At 51.5% G+C, this 17,713-nt stretch overlaps 1 protein-coding gene across 5 annotated transcripts in view; it reads left to right on the forward strand.

Moving 5' to 3' along the window:
• The window catches only part of CDK5RAP2 (CDK5 regulatory subunit associated protein 2), a 179,889-nt gene extending 163,754 nt beyond the window's left edge, over positions 1-16,135 (forward strand). For all 5 annotated transcript variants that reach the window (XM_066367308.1, XM_066367310.1, XM_066367312.1 and 2 more), the window contains 7 exons: positions 734-979; positions 3,985-4,062; positions 4,691-4,956; positions 7,602-7,745; positions 13,886-14,012; positions 15,466-15,512; positions 16,047-16,135. In XM_066367308.1, the coding sequence (XP_066223405.1) occupies positions 734-979; positions 3,985-4,062; positions 4,691-4,956; positions 7,602-7,745; positions 13,886-14,012; positions 15,466-15,512; positions 16,047-16,103 (965 nt within the window). In that variant the 3' untranslated portion in view covers positions 16,104-16,135. The remainder of the gene's footprint in view (positions 1-733; positions 980-3,984; positions 4,063-4,690; positions 4,957-7,601; positions 7,746-13,885; positions 14,013-15,465; positions 15,513-16,046) is intronic.
• The last annotated feature ends 1,578 nt before the right edge of the window (positions 16,136-17,713 follow it).

Here is a 17,713-nt window from a genome sequence, read left to right on the forward strand (position 1 = left end):
AGAGTTGCTGTGAGAATTAAATGCATCCTAACACAGTACCTAGCATATAATGGGCACTCAAGATAAGACTTTTATTGTCATTTTCTTGCTAGTATGTGCTTCTTTTTGCCCATTTATTCAGCAAATGCTAATGGAGCCCACGTTGCACGTTGCTCCGGAGGTGGTTGTCGGCCCTGGTCCTCTCTCTTTATTCTGAGAGATGCCCGATCAGGGCGACTCGACTGTAAACTCAGATTTTTTAGAATCAATTTTGAGCTGTAGGTTTTTGTTTTTTATTGACTCATTTTCCAGATGGTTTCTCCCTATTGAAAGTTTATCTGGAAAAGGGTCACCTCACAGCTTTTATTTTCTCTCCAAGTTGCTCTTCTTACTCTTGCTGTTGTGCATTTTTAATATACTATGACTCTTAAAATCAGCCCCTTTCATTCTGTAATTCCGCCCAAATAGATTTTATTACTACTACACATAATTTCAGGGTTTGGTGTGCAATTTGCTAGGCTTTTATGGCCAGAAGCGAAAATTAATTTCCAGCTCTTATTTAGCCTGTGGAATAGCAGCAATTAAGCCTGCCAATATTTGTGTTTTTAAAATCAAGTTGTTATTTTAAATTGTACCTTGTCCTTAGGAAGGGGAGGCGCTGGAGGTGGCAGGTTTAAAACTCTGTCAAGCCCCTCTGGTGGCTGACCCTTTGGTGGAGGAGGACGCCAAGGCTTCCCCTTGCACACGTTTGCAGAGCCCAGAGCGGAGGCGTCGGGAGAAGGCTGGAAGGGGCCGGACCCTCTCAGTCACCTGCATGACCTGCTGACGGAGATCCAGGCTCTGCGGGCGCAGCTGGAGAGGAGCATCGATACCAACACCACCCTGCAGGGCAGGCTGGAGGCGCAGCTGGCGAAGGAGGGGCGGTCTCAGGAAGCAGCACTCCCATCGGCTCTCCAAACCCTCCCTACACCCGAGCTGCCCCTTCAGCTAGACCAGCACGGTACCGTCCCCCTCTCCTCGCTGCCAGAGGAGGCAGCCCTGTGCTCCTGTGCGTGTGTGCGAACCTGCGAGGCCCTGCCTGTGCCCTTGCTCGCGGAGGTGTCTTCCCATTGACCGCAGGCAGGCTCTTCTCTGAGAGCCAGGGGCCTGACCGCTAATTAGCTGTCACCTTTGGCAAAAGGTGTGATCTCTGTCTGGGGCCCCCTGGTTCTCAGGGTGGTGGAGTTGGGCTACCAGCCGCCCTCATTGCCTCCAGTCCTGCGCCATCCACCCCTTTGTCCCTGTCACCCCCCTCCACTGCTGAAAATCCTTTTTCAGTCTCTTTTACTGCCTTTAAAACAGAACTTATCCTGGCTGTCAATGATTTTTAGGATCTGAAAAGCATCCCTGTAGCTTTGAAAACTGGTACTGTTTTGCATTTGCTTGTGGCTTTATCATCTAGCCCTGCGGGGGCTGTTTCGGGTGGCAGAAAGGCGACACAGCTGGGTTCAGTCCTCTGCCACCCGCCCAGCAGAGAGCCTGGAGCAAACCGGCCAACGGTCAGGCTCCGAGCGGGGGGCCAGGCCACCCTCTTTGCTCTGGATGAAGGAACTAAGACCCAGTGAGTTGCCCAAAGTGACACAAATAGGTGGCAGAGCTGGGGCTAGAAATCGTTTTCAGCTCGGGGTCCAGAGCTGTCCCTGAAGCTCCACCTGACCTTCCAGAGCCTCAGGAGTCTGGGGTCACCCTAATGCCCACATGGTAGCTGTGCACATGCAGTGGACAAGGACTGGCAACATGCTTTCTAAACAAGTATTGTTTGAAAGTTTGGACTTTTATTTGGATTGAAAATTCTGTCTGTTGCCTTTAATTTAAAAAATTAGGCCCTGGCCGGTTGGCTCAGTGGTAGAGCGTCAGCCTGGCGTGCACAAGTCCCGGGTTCGATTCCCGGCCAGGGCACACAGGAGAAGCGCCCATCTGCTTCTCCACCCCTCCCCCTCTCCTTCCTCTCTGTCTCTCTCTTCCCCTCCCGCATCCGAGGCTCCACTGGAGCAAAGATGGCCCGGGCGCTGGAGATGGCTCCTCGGCCTCTGCCCCAGGCGGTAGAGTGGCTCTGGTAGCAACAGAGCGACGCCCCGGAGGGGCAGAGCATTGCCCCCTGGTGGGCAGAGCGTCGCCCCCTGGTGGGCGTGCTGGGTGGATCCCGGTCAGGCGCATGCAGGAGTCTGTCTGTCTCTCCCCGTTTCCGGCTTCAGAAAAATACAGAAGGAAAAAAAAAATTAATTAAAAAATTAAAAACACTTCAAGCGTACCCAGTCAACCCACTTTAGAGCTTGTAGTGATTGGCTAGGACTTTAAAATTTTAACCAAAAAGGTGATGTGACAATATGAAAAAGAAAGTGGAAAAAGTCCTTCATAAGCTGCAAAATAATAGCTTTTCTTTTTTTACTTTGCATATCTTTCTTCGTTATCTTCTACATTTTTCAGACGTAGTAATGAATTTGTATTGTCCAGATTGGTTTTTGTGCCGTTCTGTGTCCTTTCTTTGTTTTTGCCCAATTTATATCATTAATTTCCCCTTTCACATGTGCTTCCTAATTTGTTTGCAGGTTATGCTCAGTCACAAAACCATTACCCTGATCATTATTAAAGTGGTGTCTGATTTGGTGCTTTAGTAAACGTTGGTGTTGATATGCTTTTTGCTGTTAAACAGCATTCTTAGGATCAGATTTTAGAGGAATCTCAAAGGGACTAAAGGGTGCCATATTGCCACCCTCTGCACGGGACACATGTCAGCAGTGGGTATTACCGTTTCAAACACAGGTCTGCTCCTGGTCCCGAAGGGGCTTTGTGGGACCAAGGAGCTTGTGGAGGTGGGCCAGGGGAGACTAAAGCAGGGACATGCGTCAGTGCTCGGGGGCCCAGGAAGGAGAGTCGGGGTAGCTGACATGAGGAGGCCGTTGAGCACGCCGAGCCGGCTGCTGACACTTGTCCCGGGTCAGCCCTGGCTGTGCCTTGTGCACGGCATCAGGAGAGGGTGCCCAGAGGGCAGTGCCACCTTGGCGGACACGGTCTCCAGCTGCCCCGTGTGCAGCAGTGCTATAGCTGGGCGGCGGCAGCTCTTCCTCTGCAGACTTGTCGGGGCCGCATCTGTTTGCGGGTTCTGCCGTCAGCACTGCTGTTTTTGGTAGAAAACAGTCCTTCTTGGGAGTGTCCGCAGTGCACCCTCGGGAGGAGCTGGGTGGATGTCCTAAGGCCTGGTCGGGCCTCCCTCTGCTACCGCAGTCTGGGGACTGCTGGGTGGATCGCTTCTGTCCCTGCCCCTTGGTCTCCTCGTCCAGACAGTCTGAGTGACACTGCCCTCCTGCCCACTGAGCTGCTCCCGCTTCCAGTGTGCACTTGGGTTAAATTGGAGAAGGTCGCAGGCCATCTCGTACCAGCATCTAACTGGTTTCGCCTCCTTGTGTTGTTCCTAATGTATCACCTCCCAGATCCTACTTCGGGTCACTCTTCTCTTCTGCTCAGTTACGGCAGCAGCCTCCAGACTCACTCTGACAGTCCAAAAGACAGATCTTAGCTGGACACCACCCTGCTTCCCACCCTTGGGTGGGTCCCCACAGTCCTCACAGGTGTGGCCTGGCCCCTGGGCTCAGCCATCGGAGCTGCATCCTGCTCGCTGGGCGCGTGGTGACGGCGCACTCCGTCACGGCTCTGCGTCTGCTCCTCCTCTGCCGGCCTTGCTCCCTCTCTTCGGGGGTGGCGCCCTCCCCTGAGCTCCCACAGTCCCCGGGCTTCCCTCCCTTAGCCCTGACCACCCCGGAGGGAGACTGCCTGTGTGCTTGTCTGGACAAGAGGGTCCTTCCTGGGAGGGGGCTGGGCCTACTCCCCCTTGTCCCGTGCCCTGCGTGGGCCTGGCCAGAGAGATGCCCAGGGAGGGTGTCGGGCGCTTCCCTGGGGTCTTCAGTTCTCCCTGTGAAACGAAAACTTCTAATAGTTCACTTTCCTTCTCTTACTTTCATTTTGCAGATGGTGACAGATGCCCTGTGGCAGTTGATAATTCATACGATTTGTTTGACTCCACCGTGGCGGTGCCACTAAGATCAGGTATAAAGCTGAAGTCTGGGTTGACAATAGCAGGGTTGGGCTTCCCAGAAGGACTTTTTACATTGGAGAAAAGGAGGGCCCTGGTCCCAGCCTGGGAGGGTGTTTGGCAGGACTCGGGATGACCTGTTCTCAGCCTCCCTTGGTGGCGGTCTCCTCCGGGCCAGTTAACCTGCTCTGGGCATTACCAGCCTCAGTGAGGTCCTTGGCTCTCTGCTGATGAACGTGTGTCTGCCAGAGCCCTCGGGCGTCCAGCCACAGAGGGCCTGTCCGGCCTCACCTGCTGCCCTCATGTTCTCGTCTGGACATGTCACTGTCCTGCAGACACGCTCCCACTTCCCCTTTTCCCAGACCTCCCTGTCCTACATGGTATCTGCATTCTGATTAGACCAGGGGCTCTGGGAGCGTGGGCACTGGCCCGTTTCATCTGTGTGGGTCGGAGTCTTCTGCAGAGGGTACCTGACCTGATAAGTGTTGGTTGAATTGAGTTGAGCTGCTCCCACGAGATGGGGTAATATACACAGTGAGGCCGCTCTTAGCCCTCCCAGCTGGCTTCACCATGGTTGATGCAGCTCACTGAACACAGGGTGCTGCCCCCAGGAGAGCTGACATCTTCCCTTTCATCCTGCAGCTTCGGAGACTGCTCCACTCTCTGGAAATGATGTGGACTCCCTCTCCTGTGGCAATGGCAGCTCAGCCACCGGCACCCTGTGCGTGTCTCGCCTAGTCCCTGCCCACCACGTGTGGGCCAGCACAAATGGCTGCCATGTCCTGGGCCTGATTGAGGACTACGAAGCCCTGTGCACGCAGATTGGCCAGGTCCAGAAGCTCCTAGCCAAGATGGACATTCAGATCCGGGAGGCTCCCAGCCCCTCAAGTGGAGAGCTGGGAACCAAGGTAACCGGCAGAGCTGGAGTGAAACAGGGGCTCACTGGGGGCAGGATGGACGCGCCAGCTGGGGGCGCTAGGCGGCTAGGGGCGCAGGTGTCCTCAGGCCCTGAAACAAGGAACCCGGAGACGTATCCCATGAGCACTGAGAGGGCAGGTCCAGTGTGAGGGACTTCTCTTGTTTCCTGTGGGAGGGACACCTGTTGAGGTTGGTGCCCTGCCTTACTGCCATCGCTTCACAGGGACCTGCCCTGTGACAGCCTTTGCCTGTCCAGTCTTCCATCCATCCTCTGTCCTTCAATCCTTGTGTGTCCATCTGTCCCCTCCCCCGCCACCTAGCCTCACCGGCCAGGCCTCTGCACTCGGGCCCCAGCTGCGGTGAGCAGGCTGCAGGTCCCGTCCTCACACCGGAGGGCCCGCCCCGCAGTGGTTCTCAGCTGCTCTGTGGTGGGCTGGCCGGTGTGAGGTGCCCCGCGCCCCCAGCATGCGGGCGGGCGGCCGCTGCTCCTTGCAGACCAGCTCTTCGTATGGTGTCTCCTCTCATCTCAGAGCACCGTCGGGTTAGGCGGTGCCATTCCCATTTGACAGGGCTGAGGTGAAGTAACTGGGAGCGGTCAAGGCGTGAGCTCAGTTCTCCATCCTCCAAGACACAGCCTGCTGGAGAACAGTGCTGTCACCTCACTCAGCTTGCAGAAACCCGCACTCCCCTGGGTCCGGGTCACACGTGGGTTTCGGATTCCCAGGTCTGCACTGCCCTCCCAGCCACCGCGTCCACCTCCCTAGGCCCCTGCTCCCATCAGGCTGGGCAGCGTGCCCACGTCCTGCGTGCCAGGCACACCCAGCCTCCGACCCGGGCTTCCCGGGCCTCTGGCTCGGAAGGTCCCTGAGCCCCCTTAAGTTGCCCTGTTCCTGCCTCATCCTACAGGAATTTTCCTCATTTAAAGTTAACCTATTTTTGAGGGTTTACTTGCCAAGCCCTTGACATCAAATTTCCCTTTTCTCCCAGATGAGAGACGCAACCTACGAGCTTTCCTGGGGCACATTTCCTGGTCCCCTTCTCGGGTCCTTACTGAAGACACTTGGGCCCCCCACTTCCTATATTGTTTTTTTGTTTTATTTTGTTGTATTATTATATTGTGAAGGTTCTTCTGCCTTTTCTGTTTCACCAGATAATAAGCTCCCAGAGAGCAGGGGCAGTCTCGTTCAGTGTTGTTACCACGGCCTGCCTTGGCCTAGCAGGGGATAGGTCCGTGGTAGACATTTGTTGAATGAATTAATAAGATAATTGTTCTTTTCTGATTGGAATCTTTATTGTACAAAAATTAAAGACTGTAGAAAAGTATGAAAATGAAACATTTGTAAAAGTACCACAGTTAACATTTTGATGAATGTACTTTTAGCTCATTTCCAAAGCTTAATTAACCTGCCTCCAACGTATGGGAATCTCATATTTTGACTTTCCGTTCACATTATATCAACATTTTTCCTATCCCATTCAGTGTATTTCTAGAACTGGACTTTGAATGACTGAAAAGTAAGCTAACATGTGATGTATCGCCATTTCTTTTTTCTTTCACGGGGGTGGGGTGGGGTGGGGTGGATACTTAAGCTGAGATGTGCCTTCTAACTAGGTCTCGGGTCCTGTCCTTGACTAGTTCATTAGGGTGACTTCCCAAAAGGGAAATTACAATCTCAAAGGTTGTGGACTCTGATGGGCACTTGTGATAATTCTTGCAACATCACTTTCCAAAAGTACTGTTATCTCACTACACCTGTGTCCTCACTGGGTATTTGGGGGAGGGGTCAGACAAAGAACAGACAGGAAGGGAGAGAGATGAGAAGCATCAATTCTTCCTTGCAGCACCTTAGTTGCTCATTGATTGCTTTCTCATATGTGCCTTGACTGGGGGGCTACAGCAGACTGAGTGACCCCTTGCTCGAGCCAGTGACCTTGGGTTCAAGCTGCTGAGCCTTGCTCAAACCAGATGATCCCGGCTCAAGCTGGCAACCTGGGATTTTGAACCTGGATCCTCTGTGTCCTAGTCTGACGCTCTATCAACTGTGCTACTACTGCCTGATCAGGCCTCACGGAGTATTTTTATGTTTTGTTTTGTTTTTTGCCAATTGGATAGATAAAAGGGACATGTTTTATTTTGTATTTTATTGTGAAGGCAACGCGCCTTCAATTTCTTCTTTTTCTTTTAAATTTGTTTTGTGTCTTCCCTGTCCTTCACTCTTCTATGCCCTGACACCCCTCGGTCTGAGTTGGCTGTGCCCCCGAAGAGGGTGGGGAGCCGTCTCGTGGGCAGCGGGACAGCAGCGCTCTGGCCGCGTTACTTGCTGTTGGCCTCGTTTGCCTTCTAGAGAGCAGTGAGTGGTTCTCCCACACTCCCTCTTCCTGCATAGTAAATATAGTTAATGCGGGCGGTTATTAATCATGGTTATTGATTGCGCTAAAATCTCCACCGAAATTCTCTCATAATCTATAATTCACCAGTCTTTAAGAACAATAAATCGGCGGCGTCTGGCCCCAGGCTCTCGCTCAGCGTGCGGGACGCGGGCCTGCGCTCTGGAGATTTATGCCGCCCATTAGAGCTGCCTTGTCCGTAATCTTTTTCAAGACTGCGTGTAACGACCCCTCGCCCCCCATGCAGGGTCAGCACCCGGCAGCCCCGAGCAGGCTGGCCACCAGCGTGAGCAGAGCCAAGCTGATCCTGGAGGAGGCCGCGAGGTTACTGACGCTCCTCTGGAGGGTGTCCCTGCCCGCCGACGGCCGGTGCACGCCTCACTGTGAACAGGTGCGTGGTGACACGTGGAGTCAGAGGCTTAGGGACGCCAGTGGGGCTTGTGTCTCCATCCCCTGTGTGTGCAGCCACCACCTGGCCCATGTGGCCGGCGCCCAGCGGGGACTGTGTCGTGTTGGGTCAGAGCTGCGAGCCAGGCACCGTGCTGCCGCTGCCTGGTGCTTCCTGGTCTCCAGCACCCTGCGCCCCGGCCCCGTCCCGCCCCCAGGAAGCCTTGGTGAGGAGATCCTGCTTGCGTTCTGCATATGGGGAAACTGAGGCTTGGGGAGAGAGCCCCATAGTCAAGGTGACAGCTGGTTTGAGAGCGCAAGTGTCTGAGTGCAAAGGACAGACTTTGGTGTTAGGGGCTTTTGGTTGCAGCTGGTGCCCGTGGACCTGCTCATTCTCTGCCACTCAGGGTCTCTCATTCAGAGGCCTTTCTCGGGACCATCTGATGCCTTTTGTCAGTTTTCAGCATCATATTTATTGGGTTTTGTTCAAATTTGTTTGAACTACTTGGGAGCTACTTTTTTTTTAATCAATGGAAGACATTTATTATAAAGCCATTGAAATGTTCCTTAAAAGCTCGATTGTGTAGTAACTTGAATGTGACTGAATCAGGAATGGTTGCTCCCACACCACCCTCATCCCATACCTCATGGCACCAATCAGGAGTCAGGCAGAGCAGGGTGACCACAGGTGTTTGTGGGAAACCTATATTGTGACAGGGTGAGCGCCCACTTTGGTGATCAGCGAACCCTCCCTGGACGAGGGAATTTGCAGGTTAAGGAGGCGTGAGGACTGTTTACTCAGTGGCCTGACAGATATTTCCCTCTTTATTTGTCTAATATAAATTCTCGTCAAAGGCCAGCAGGAAGGTGGGAGGCGAATTTGCATTTCATGTCAATACTCATTTAATTAGCCCCCTTCTGATAGCTCTCAGATCTGTCAGCCATGCAAAGAAGTAGCAGTAAAGAGCTCTCTGCTGGGGCGGGTCTAAGCCTGTCCTCAGAGCTCCCTCTTGGGATCCTGGGAGGAAGTTTGGGTGCACTGAGCTCGGGAAGTATATAACCAATCGTGGCGCAGGAAAGGCATGTTTGCCCACGTCAGGGTGGGGGCCTGCAGGGGGACGGGACCTTGAGGGCAGGGGCTACTGGGTTCCAGCTCCACACTGGCCTTTCCTTCCCTCCAACCCACCAGGCTCATGACACAGACGCTCTGACGCCTGTCCCCTGCCTCCCAGCTCCTCGCCCTTCAGATCTCAGCTTAAATGCTGCTTCAAGGTCAGAAAGGGCTCCCTGTTCATTAGACATAGCCTTTGTTTCATCATAGTCCTGATCACAAATTATAATTGTTTGTTTGTTTAATATCTGGTTCCCTGTATTTTTCATGAGGGGCCAAGTCTAATTCATATTTTCAAATGAATCAATGAGTAATTTCCTCTCATACTCTCAAACTAGTATTTATTTGTTCATATGATTTTTAAGGCACAACATACCTGAACTAAATAATTCATTCTTAATGCAGTGTTTTTGTCTTTAGCACATAGTAATATTTACTAAAGAGACAGAATATAGTGGGTTGTGTTTTTTTTGTGACAAAGAGAGAGTCAGAGAGGGGGATAGCTAGGGACACAGGAAAGGAGAGAGATGAGAAGCATCAATTCTTTGTTGTGGCACCTTAGTTCATTGATTGTTTTCTCATATGTGCCTTGACTGGGAGGCTACAGCAGAGTGAGTGACCCCTTGCTCAAGCCAGCGATCTTAGGCTCAAGCCAGCGACCTTGGACTTCCACTGCACCACCACCTGGTCAGGCCAGAATATAGGTCTTACTTCATGTGTATATGTGTGCATGTGTGTGTAACTCTAAATTATACTCACGGTGATCTCCCCCACTAGCAAATTAGTCCAGGGGATGGTCAGTGCTTGTCATGATTCACCCCGTCTTTCTGAGGTTTTTCTGAGGGAAAACCTCACTTTAGCATCACAGAATTTTAGAGCCACAAAGGGGACCTGAGATGCTCCACTGTGGCTGCTGGTGTACACAGACCCCTGTGTGGTGTTAAATTGCCTCTAGCCACTCTTCTGTCCCTGCCTATGTTTCATACGGTGCCTTTTTCTTGGTGTGAAATGTGTGTAAATCAATTTCCAAGTTTTCACCAGCAACCCCAATGGCTTTTTACTACCTAGTGTTTTCTCTGAGTGTTGTTAATTTGCCTTTTGCATTTAATACATTGTCCCCTGCAGTCCTCGGACTACTCTAGAAAGTGTATGTGATCGTCTGCGTTTTATCTAAGAAAGTTGTGGGGAGGGATGCAAATATATACACATACTCATTTACTAAAAATTTTTTTAACTGAAGGATAAATGAAAAAGCAGGCTACTTGTAAGGACAGGAGGGAAGAGGAAGGAAGGGCAGGCCAGAAGGTGGCTTTCTCTGAGCAAACCTTATTCTGTAAATATGACAATGAAACTGTTCACATGCTTTACATAAAAGTAAATAAAATTAAATCAAAATGAGAAACAAGCAACTTCTAGTTATTTATAGCAAGATGAAGCAAACCTTAGTGCAGGGGTCCCCAAACTTTTTACACAGGGGGCCAGTTCACTGTCCCTCAGACCGTTGGAGGGCCGGACTATAAAAAAAACTATGAACAAATCCCTATGCACACTGCACATATCTTATTTTAAAGTAAAAAAACAAAACGGGAACAAATACAATATTTAAAATAAAGAACAAGTAAATTTAAATCAACAAACTGATCAGTATTTCAATGGGAACTATGCTCCTCTCACTGACCACCAATGAAAGAGGTGCCCCTTCCGGAAGTGCGGTGGGGGCCGGATAAATGGCCTCAGGGGGCCGCAGTTTGGGGACCCCTGCCTTAGTGTGTGTAGTATTGAAGACATACCACACAAAGGAGGAGACACTTCAGTGACTGAGTCACCGGTGTGGCTGGGTATTGTCCCTCATGGAGGTACTCTGAGGGCGTAAAGAACTGCAGAAAACCCTAACTGATTTTCAGTGATTGAACTGTTAGCCATGATACTGGTATTGATATTATACAACTATTATATTTCTTTTATAGGATAAAACCAATAACTATGTTGAATTTCTTAGTGTCAGGAAGAGATAAAATCAATTAAAAACCAAAGAAGTAACAATCCTGCTATCCTTAATTTGATTTGCAAATATTATGAACTCATGATGTATTTACTATTAAAGTTTGTACTAGTTCTTTCTACTTAAAAAGCTTTAAAAGTGTCCAAACAAGAGCAGTGAGCACCTCCAGTGCCAAGTTGTGGTTTCTAAATTCCTTTTCCCACTGAAAGGAGCAAGGAATCCTTGGAGAAGTGGCTTGATTCTAGGTCTGGGCAGAAATAGGAGTTTAGAACAACTCTTCATCCTAGGAAAAGGAGGGAGATTGGGTTGTGGAACGCAGATTTGCAGTGGTTCTCAAATTATGGCTCCTCAACCAGCAGCATCAGCACATCTGGAAACTTGTTGGAAAGCCCAATTTTGGGGCCTCATCTCAGATGCACTGAGAACATCTGGGAGTAGGCCCCAGTGTACTGAGAACCACTGAGTTAAAAAATTTAAGAGGCATATCAATCAGATGAAAACGTGATGTTTATTTGTATTCCGATTTAACCAGAATCAAACCAATTGCTCAAAAATATAAAATTATGATGCAGTCAGGGAAGTATGTCTACTGACATATATTTGGTGTTAAGGTGATTACTGTTGTTTTAGATGTAGTAAAGAATCTTTTTCTTCTAGAGCTAAATACTAACAGTGCCAGATAGAATACGGTACGGGGTGTTTAGAGTGCGGGTGAAAATGAACCCCCCTCCCCATTGGCACATGGTCTCCCAGTCCCTACTCTGTGCCAGACACCGGTGGTCAGAAGGAACTGAGCTCTGCCCTCAGGGAGCTTGTAGTCCAGGAGGGGAAGCAAACAAGTGCACGACCGCTCCGCCCCTGAGACGGGCAGGGAAGGGGAAGTACCACGCACAAGGGGCCCCCCAAGGAGCAGAAACCAACCCAGAGTCCTGGGGGAGAGTCTCAAGAAAAGCTCCCGGGAGGAGGGGGGGCCTGCGTTGACTTTAGAAAAGTGACTCCAGGCAGCGGTGAAATAACCGTTCTCCCTGCCCTCTCTCCCTGTGCTGCGGTGTGGGGGTGGACCAGGGGTCATCCCTGCTTCACAGACGTGGAGGGACTCGGGCCCTGTGCATAGATGGGGGGACTCTCGTAGAATGTGTGGCTCTTGAAGCCGTGACCACAACACAAATCTTTGTGGGCCCTAAGCATGAGGGAGAGAATCAAAGAAAACCTAAGTTTAAACTAGAATGTTTTGGAAGAACCGTTGAAGTCCTTGTAGCTGACAAAATTGTTTAATCTTAAAAGGAGGTTAAAGCAGGGAATCAAAAAATGATACATACCTTAAACATTTTAGTTTAACTTAAAACAGTTAAATGTACATTCATTTGCCATTCTTTTGATGTAGGGCTGGAGCCTTTTCTTTGAATATGGGTCTGCTGATTGGAGTTCCACATTTTCTTTCTTTCATAAATTACATTCATAATGTATGTCTGGCACTTCCAATTTCTGGTGCTTTAACATGAAGAAAAATAGGCACATGGAAAGCAATTTGAATATAGAATTCCTCTGACCATGTTCCTCCCACAACTTTTATAGTTGATTCACCAATACCTAATTTGCTGGAAAACTGTTTTTTAGTGACTTGCCTTTATCAAGTCTTTCCTGAAGCGTGTGTTAGTTTTCATACAACCAGTTCTCTCTTTTCATGCACATATTTCATGGATTTATTTAATACTCAATTAAATCACACACAGTAAGTCCTCGCTTAACATCAGCAATAGGTTCAGCAACTCAAGTGAAATGAGGTGTGATGAAACCAATGTTACCATAGACTAATTGATACAAACAAGAGTTCAGTGCCTGCAGCATCTCATCAACATTGTAACGAAATGATGTTGAACTAGGGGTCCTTATTCCAAGACCTGCTGTAACTGATTATAAGTTTGGGAGCAAACTAAAGTGACACTTTGTAAGCTGAAACCCAGCGTTTCCCCTCTTGGGAGTAGAGGTGTTCTGTCACAGAGTAAGTAGTCTGTGGCAGGGTGCTTTGCAGTGGGGGTATTTTTGGAGGAAGGGAGTGCCCTGAGCCCTGTGAACGAGGTGGGTGGCGGCCAGCTCAGAGGGCCGCTGGCTGTACCTTTCACTTCAGAGGATGGGGACTCTGGTTTGGCGGCCCATCCAAGCTCTCCTCACCTCTGAAAAATCAAAACAGGTTTCCCCTAAAGGATCACTTCTAATAGCACTTTTATATCTCTTTTCAAGATTTAAGCATTTAATTTATTTTAAAAATTCAATATTGTAGTTTTTGTTTAAAAAGTCAATCAATCCTGATAAAATTTTAAATATGAAAATGAAACATTCCAAGTCACATTTCTCGGGGATAATCACTGTTAACATTTTGATGACATTTCTGTGTCACCAAGTTTTTGTTGCCAGCTTGATGCAACCATGTGTGGATATAGATATATGTATGCAATTTTTATGAAACAGGAATGCGTAATATACAGTAGCTGTTCTGGGCTCTTTGTCACTAATTACAGTCATCTCTCAGTGTCAATAAATAGAATTCTAAAACACCATTTTTAATAGCTGCAGAATGATTCCACTGTGTGTGAGTACCGGAATTTATTATCTGACCCTCTATTGAAACAAACCAGGTTGTTTATTATTACCTACTATGAACAATGCTGAGATGAACGCCTTTGAACACAGGCATCTTCTAGTGCTTATATTATTCCTTGGGGGTAAGTGCCAAAGGGTGGAATCGATGGGTCAAGGGGTAAGCGCATTTTATAACTTGGTACGTCTTGCCAGGACATTTGACTACTTAAATGGCCACTGGCAGTCCTGAGAGTGCTTCCTCACACCCTCGCATCACTGGGTTTGCCTCTTTTTGCCAGTCTGACCAGCAGAAAATGGCTTCAATTGTAGTTTTTATTCGAATCTCTGTTAGTGAGGTTGAGCAGATATCTGCATAGGTGGTTTTGTAATTCTGCCTATGTGATATGATGTTATATTCTTTGTTCATTTTTCTAATTCCTCTTCTCTTTAGACTGGAGAAATGAAGGCAGAGATCACCAAACTACATACAAAATTATTTGAACAAGAAAAGAAGTTGCAAAATACCATGAAGCTTTTGCAGCTGAGCAAGCACCAGGAAAGAGTCATCTTTGATCAGTGTGAGTGCGGTGGGGGGGCCGCCATGTCTGACCTCCCCCTGCCCCAGGGAACTAAGAAGCCAGTCCTGGACCACCCACCTCAGAGCCCAGAACGTTTGTTCAGATGCGGGCCGTTCACTGGGCCAGGCGAGACTCAGCTCGTCCACTGCGAGTTCTGTTCTTTCAACGGTCCAGTGTGGTTAATTTCCACAGCTGTGCCATTTCTGCGTGGGCGACTCTGAGGAGAGCTGTGCTCTCTGTACAGAAAGACACACACACACACACACACACACACACACACAGATGTGCACTTAGTCTCTGGGGATTTGGGACACCGGAAGCATACCCCCGGGCCCAGGGTAGAACTGCCCCGTGCGGGGCTCGGGCCCGGGCTCAGAAGCAGCGGAACCCCGTGTTGCCCACTGGGTTTCCCCTGGTGTCACAGATTGCAAACAGACTTCATTATTTCCAGGTGGAAAATGTTGTGAGGCAGGAAGTAAATATGTCCTCAAAGCCACTATGTGGCACGTGTGCTGAGTGAGTTGATAGGGAGCCTGTGTGGCCTTGGGCACTGCTGGCCAGTGGCCCCGTTCCGGAAGCCTGTGTCTGTCTTCCCGGGAGTCGACTGACGCGCTGGCCCTCCCCAGACCCTGTTTAGAGCACATCCCTGACCGGGTCCAGAGGTCTCTTCCGTGGTGGCGCTGCTGCCTCTGCAGCTGTGTCGGTCAAGAGAAAAACTGAGGGAAGAGGCCATGTGACTTTACAGTAGCTGCCCATAGGGGGCGCTCCCGTTCCTCCCGTGGGCCCAGACACAGTGAAGAGTGCCAGGATGCAAGTGCCTCTACAGCCCCCCCAGCCCCCCACCCCGCCCCGTCCTGGAAAAACGACTTGCTCAGGTATCCACACTGGGCAGCTCTACCAGCTACTGGCAGCCGAGGAGGAAATGCCGAGTTCTTCCTCCCAGGTCCTTAGGAGCCTGCTCGAAGGGCTGCTGTGTACACGCTTGATGTCATGGAGCTGCCCTCTACCCTTGGCTTGGCCTCCACACACGGGCTTGCTTGGAGTGGGCACACCCCCTTCCCAGACACTAAAGTATGCAGGATGCTAGTGAGACAGGGGCCCCTCGCCGTGCTGCAGCACCGCCCCCCTGGCCCGTAGTGGTGAGCCCTGGCCATACCTGAGCATCCAGCTGGCCTCCCAGAGCCGCGGTTTTGTCTAGAACATGGCGCGGCACCCCCTGCTCCCCTCCGGCACCGCTGTGAGGTTGTGGCTTAGCGTGGGATCCTGAAGAGGAGCCTCGGTCCATCCCCTGGTGGATCCTTTGGTCCTGGGGTGTGGCCTTCTCACCTCTCTCTAGCCTGGATGCTCAGGCTTGTCTGAGCCATTCGGGGTGCAGGGGGCTCCTCCCTGCACCTGGCTTTCAAACTGTCTTCTGTGCACCTGTGTCTCATCCCATTCTTTGTTCTCTCCTCAGTGGTCGTGACCCACAAAATCCTTCGGAAGGCCAGAGGAAACCTGGAGGTAATGCCCGTGGATGTCTGTCACCGAAAGCCCCTTGGGGACAGACCAGTGAGGCTGGGGACAGACCAGTGAGGCTTCCCCTTGGGGGGGGGGTGCAGGGCAGGAATGACTCCTTTGAAAAGTGAGGCAGGGGCCAGATCTGGCCTTATTCATAGCTCAGCTGAATGGCTTGTCGGGGGCCTTGAAGCCAGGGCGCATGTCCTCCGCAGACACGGTGTGTCGGCCAGCAGCGTGCAAAGCTTTCCCTTGATCTTGCTGTAGTTTCAGTGGTTCTCATTGTTAAACTTGTATCTATTTTCACCCATGAGAAATAGTCAATAGTGCTTGGCACCCAGTAGGCGTTTGATAGATGGTTTTTGAATGAATGAGTACAATATGATCTCATTGTCATTTGGTTCTGTAGGTATTTTCTGACCAAGCAGTGTCTTTTGATAGTTGTTTCAGAATAACAGTGTCATCTTTAACTCTCTCAGGGATCTTACTTCAGACACCCTCACTGGACCTAAAATTGTTCTTGTTTTCCTCTTTTCCTAGCTGAGGCCCGGGGGTGCCCACCCAGGAACGTCCAGCCCCAGCAGACCGGGCTCCTGAGAACTCCGACAATAAAGCTTGTAGTTCCCCACTGTCTCTGTTACAAGCGTGGTTTCTCCTTAGGGAGGGAAAAGGAGCTGTCTGGGCAAGGGGGATCTATTTTTCCTCTTACTGTGTTCTGTCCTGTACTTGGTGTAAAGGTTGCTGTCACACAGGTGCGGCGTTCTGCAGAGGGGTGTTCAGCAGGCCTCGGCTGTGCGGGCGCCGGGCCTGTTGCCTCGGGCAGCATGTGGAGCTGGGCGTGCCTGCCGTGTCCAGGGCGGGCTCCACGTCCACCGGATCGCTTGGTGCTCAGCCAGCCCTGCAGTCTGCAGTCAGAGGAAATGTTTCATTTCTGTATGGTAATGCGGTGACTTTGTGTGGAGCCTTAAAGCCCAGGTCCCAAACGCCCAAGTGGGACCGGCTGGGGTCTCGGGACTGGCCCTCATACGTCCCCTGAGCTGTCTGCCGATTCCAGTCCGGTGTCCAGGAAGGAACGGCACCACGTGGTGTGGCCAGGGCACCGGGGCCTGCACCTGGCTTCTGTCCCGGCAGAGGTCAGCGGCGCACGGCGGCATCCCTGAGGTGCAGCCGCGAGGTGGTGCCGTGCCCACGGTGCCGCGGTGGGGGACAGACCAGTGAGGCTGCAGTGGGGGCATGGCGGTGCAGTGTCCCCATGATGACCCTTCTCTTTCCATTCCACTGCCCACATCGCTGGCCTTCCTGTTTAATTGTCCTCTGTCTTTGCCCTGAACTTCGTGATGTCCCTGAGAAATGAGCAGGTGGGGCTTGGCCCCGTTGCAGATGAGGCTGTGGACTGCCCAGGTGGCCCTGCGATGCGCTGACAGCGCGCTCTGACCTGCCGCTTCCCGCTCCACTCCACACTCGGCCTCACAGCCCTGCGCCCGCCGCCCTGGTGCTGCGAGCACGTCAGCCGGGCCGGGAGGCCTCGTTGGGGCCGCACTTTGAGTCCTGACTGTCTCCATGTCCCCATTCCTGGCACAGTGCTCTGTGACCACCGCCCTGTCCTTCAGCTCACTCCAGCCCCTCTGCCTTCACCCCGTAGAAACCTCAGGCTCCGGTCCCTTCCCCTCTTCCCTGTCCCTGGACCCCTTCCTGTCTTGTTCCTCTTCCATCGCATCTCTCGGGTCAGACCTTGCACACCCGAGTCGCACAGGCCCCTGACCCGATGCCTTCCTGCTCTGAGCACTTGCGCGGCCTCCCCCGCGCCCTTACAAGGTCTGCCCTGCTCACCCGCACCCCCTCTCGTCTCACCTCCTCACGCTTTGTTCCTGGCAGACTGAGCTGTCCCCAGCCTCGCCCCCACGCTCCCTCCTTCCAGCCCTCCCCCTGGGGTGGCTGAGCCCAGTGCCTGCTTAGTGCATGACCTCACTGGAGGTGGGCACACCGCGGGTCCGGATCCGGCCTTATTCACAGCTCAGCTGAACGGCTTGTCCGGGGCCCTTGGAGGCAGATCTGGGGCAGGACCCCTCCTGTCCTTCCAGACCCCAGCTGTGCTCCACGCTGCGGCCCCTGCAGCTCCCCAACACGGCATGCAGTTGAGGCGACGTAATTGCATCCGCTGGAGGCGTAGGGAGTGGGGCGCAGGGGCCAGGATGGGAGTTGGAGCC

This window comes from Saccopteryx leptura, chromosome 2 (assembly GCF_036850995.1).
Source record: "Saccopteryx leptura isolate mSacLep1 chromosome 2, mSacLep1_pri_phased_curated, whole genome shotgun sequence".
Taxonomy (NCBI): Eukaryota; Metazoa; Chordata; class Mammalia; order Chiroptera; family Emballonuridae; genus Saccopteryx; species Saccopteryx leptura.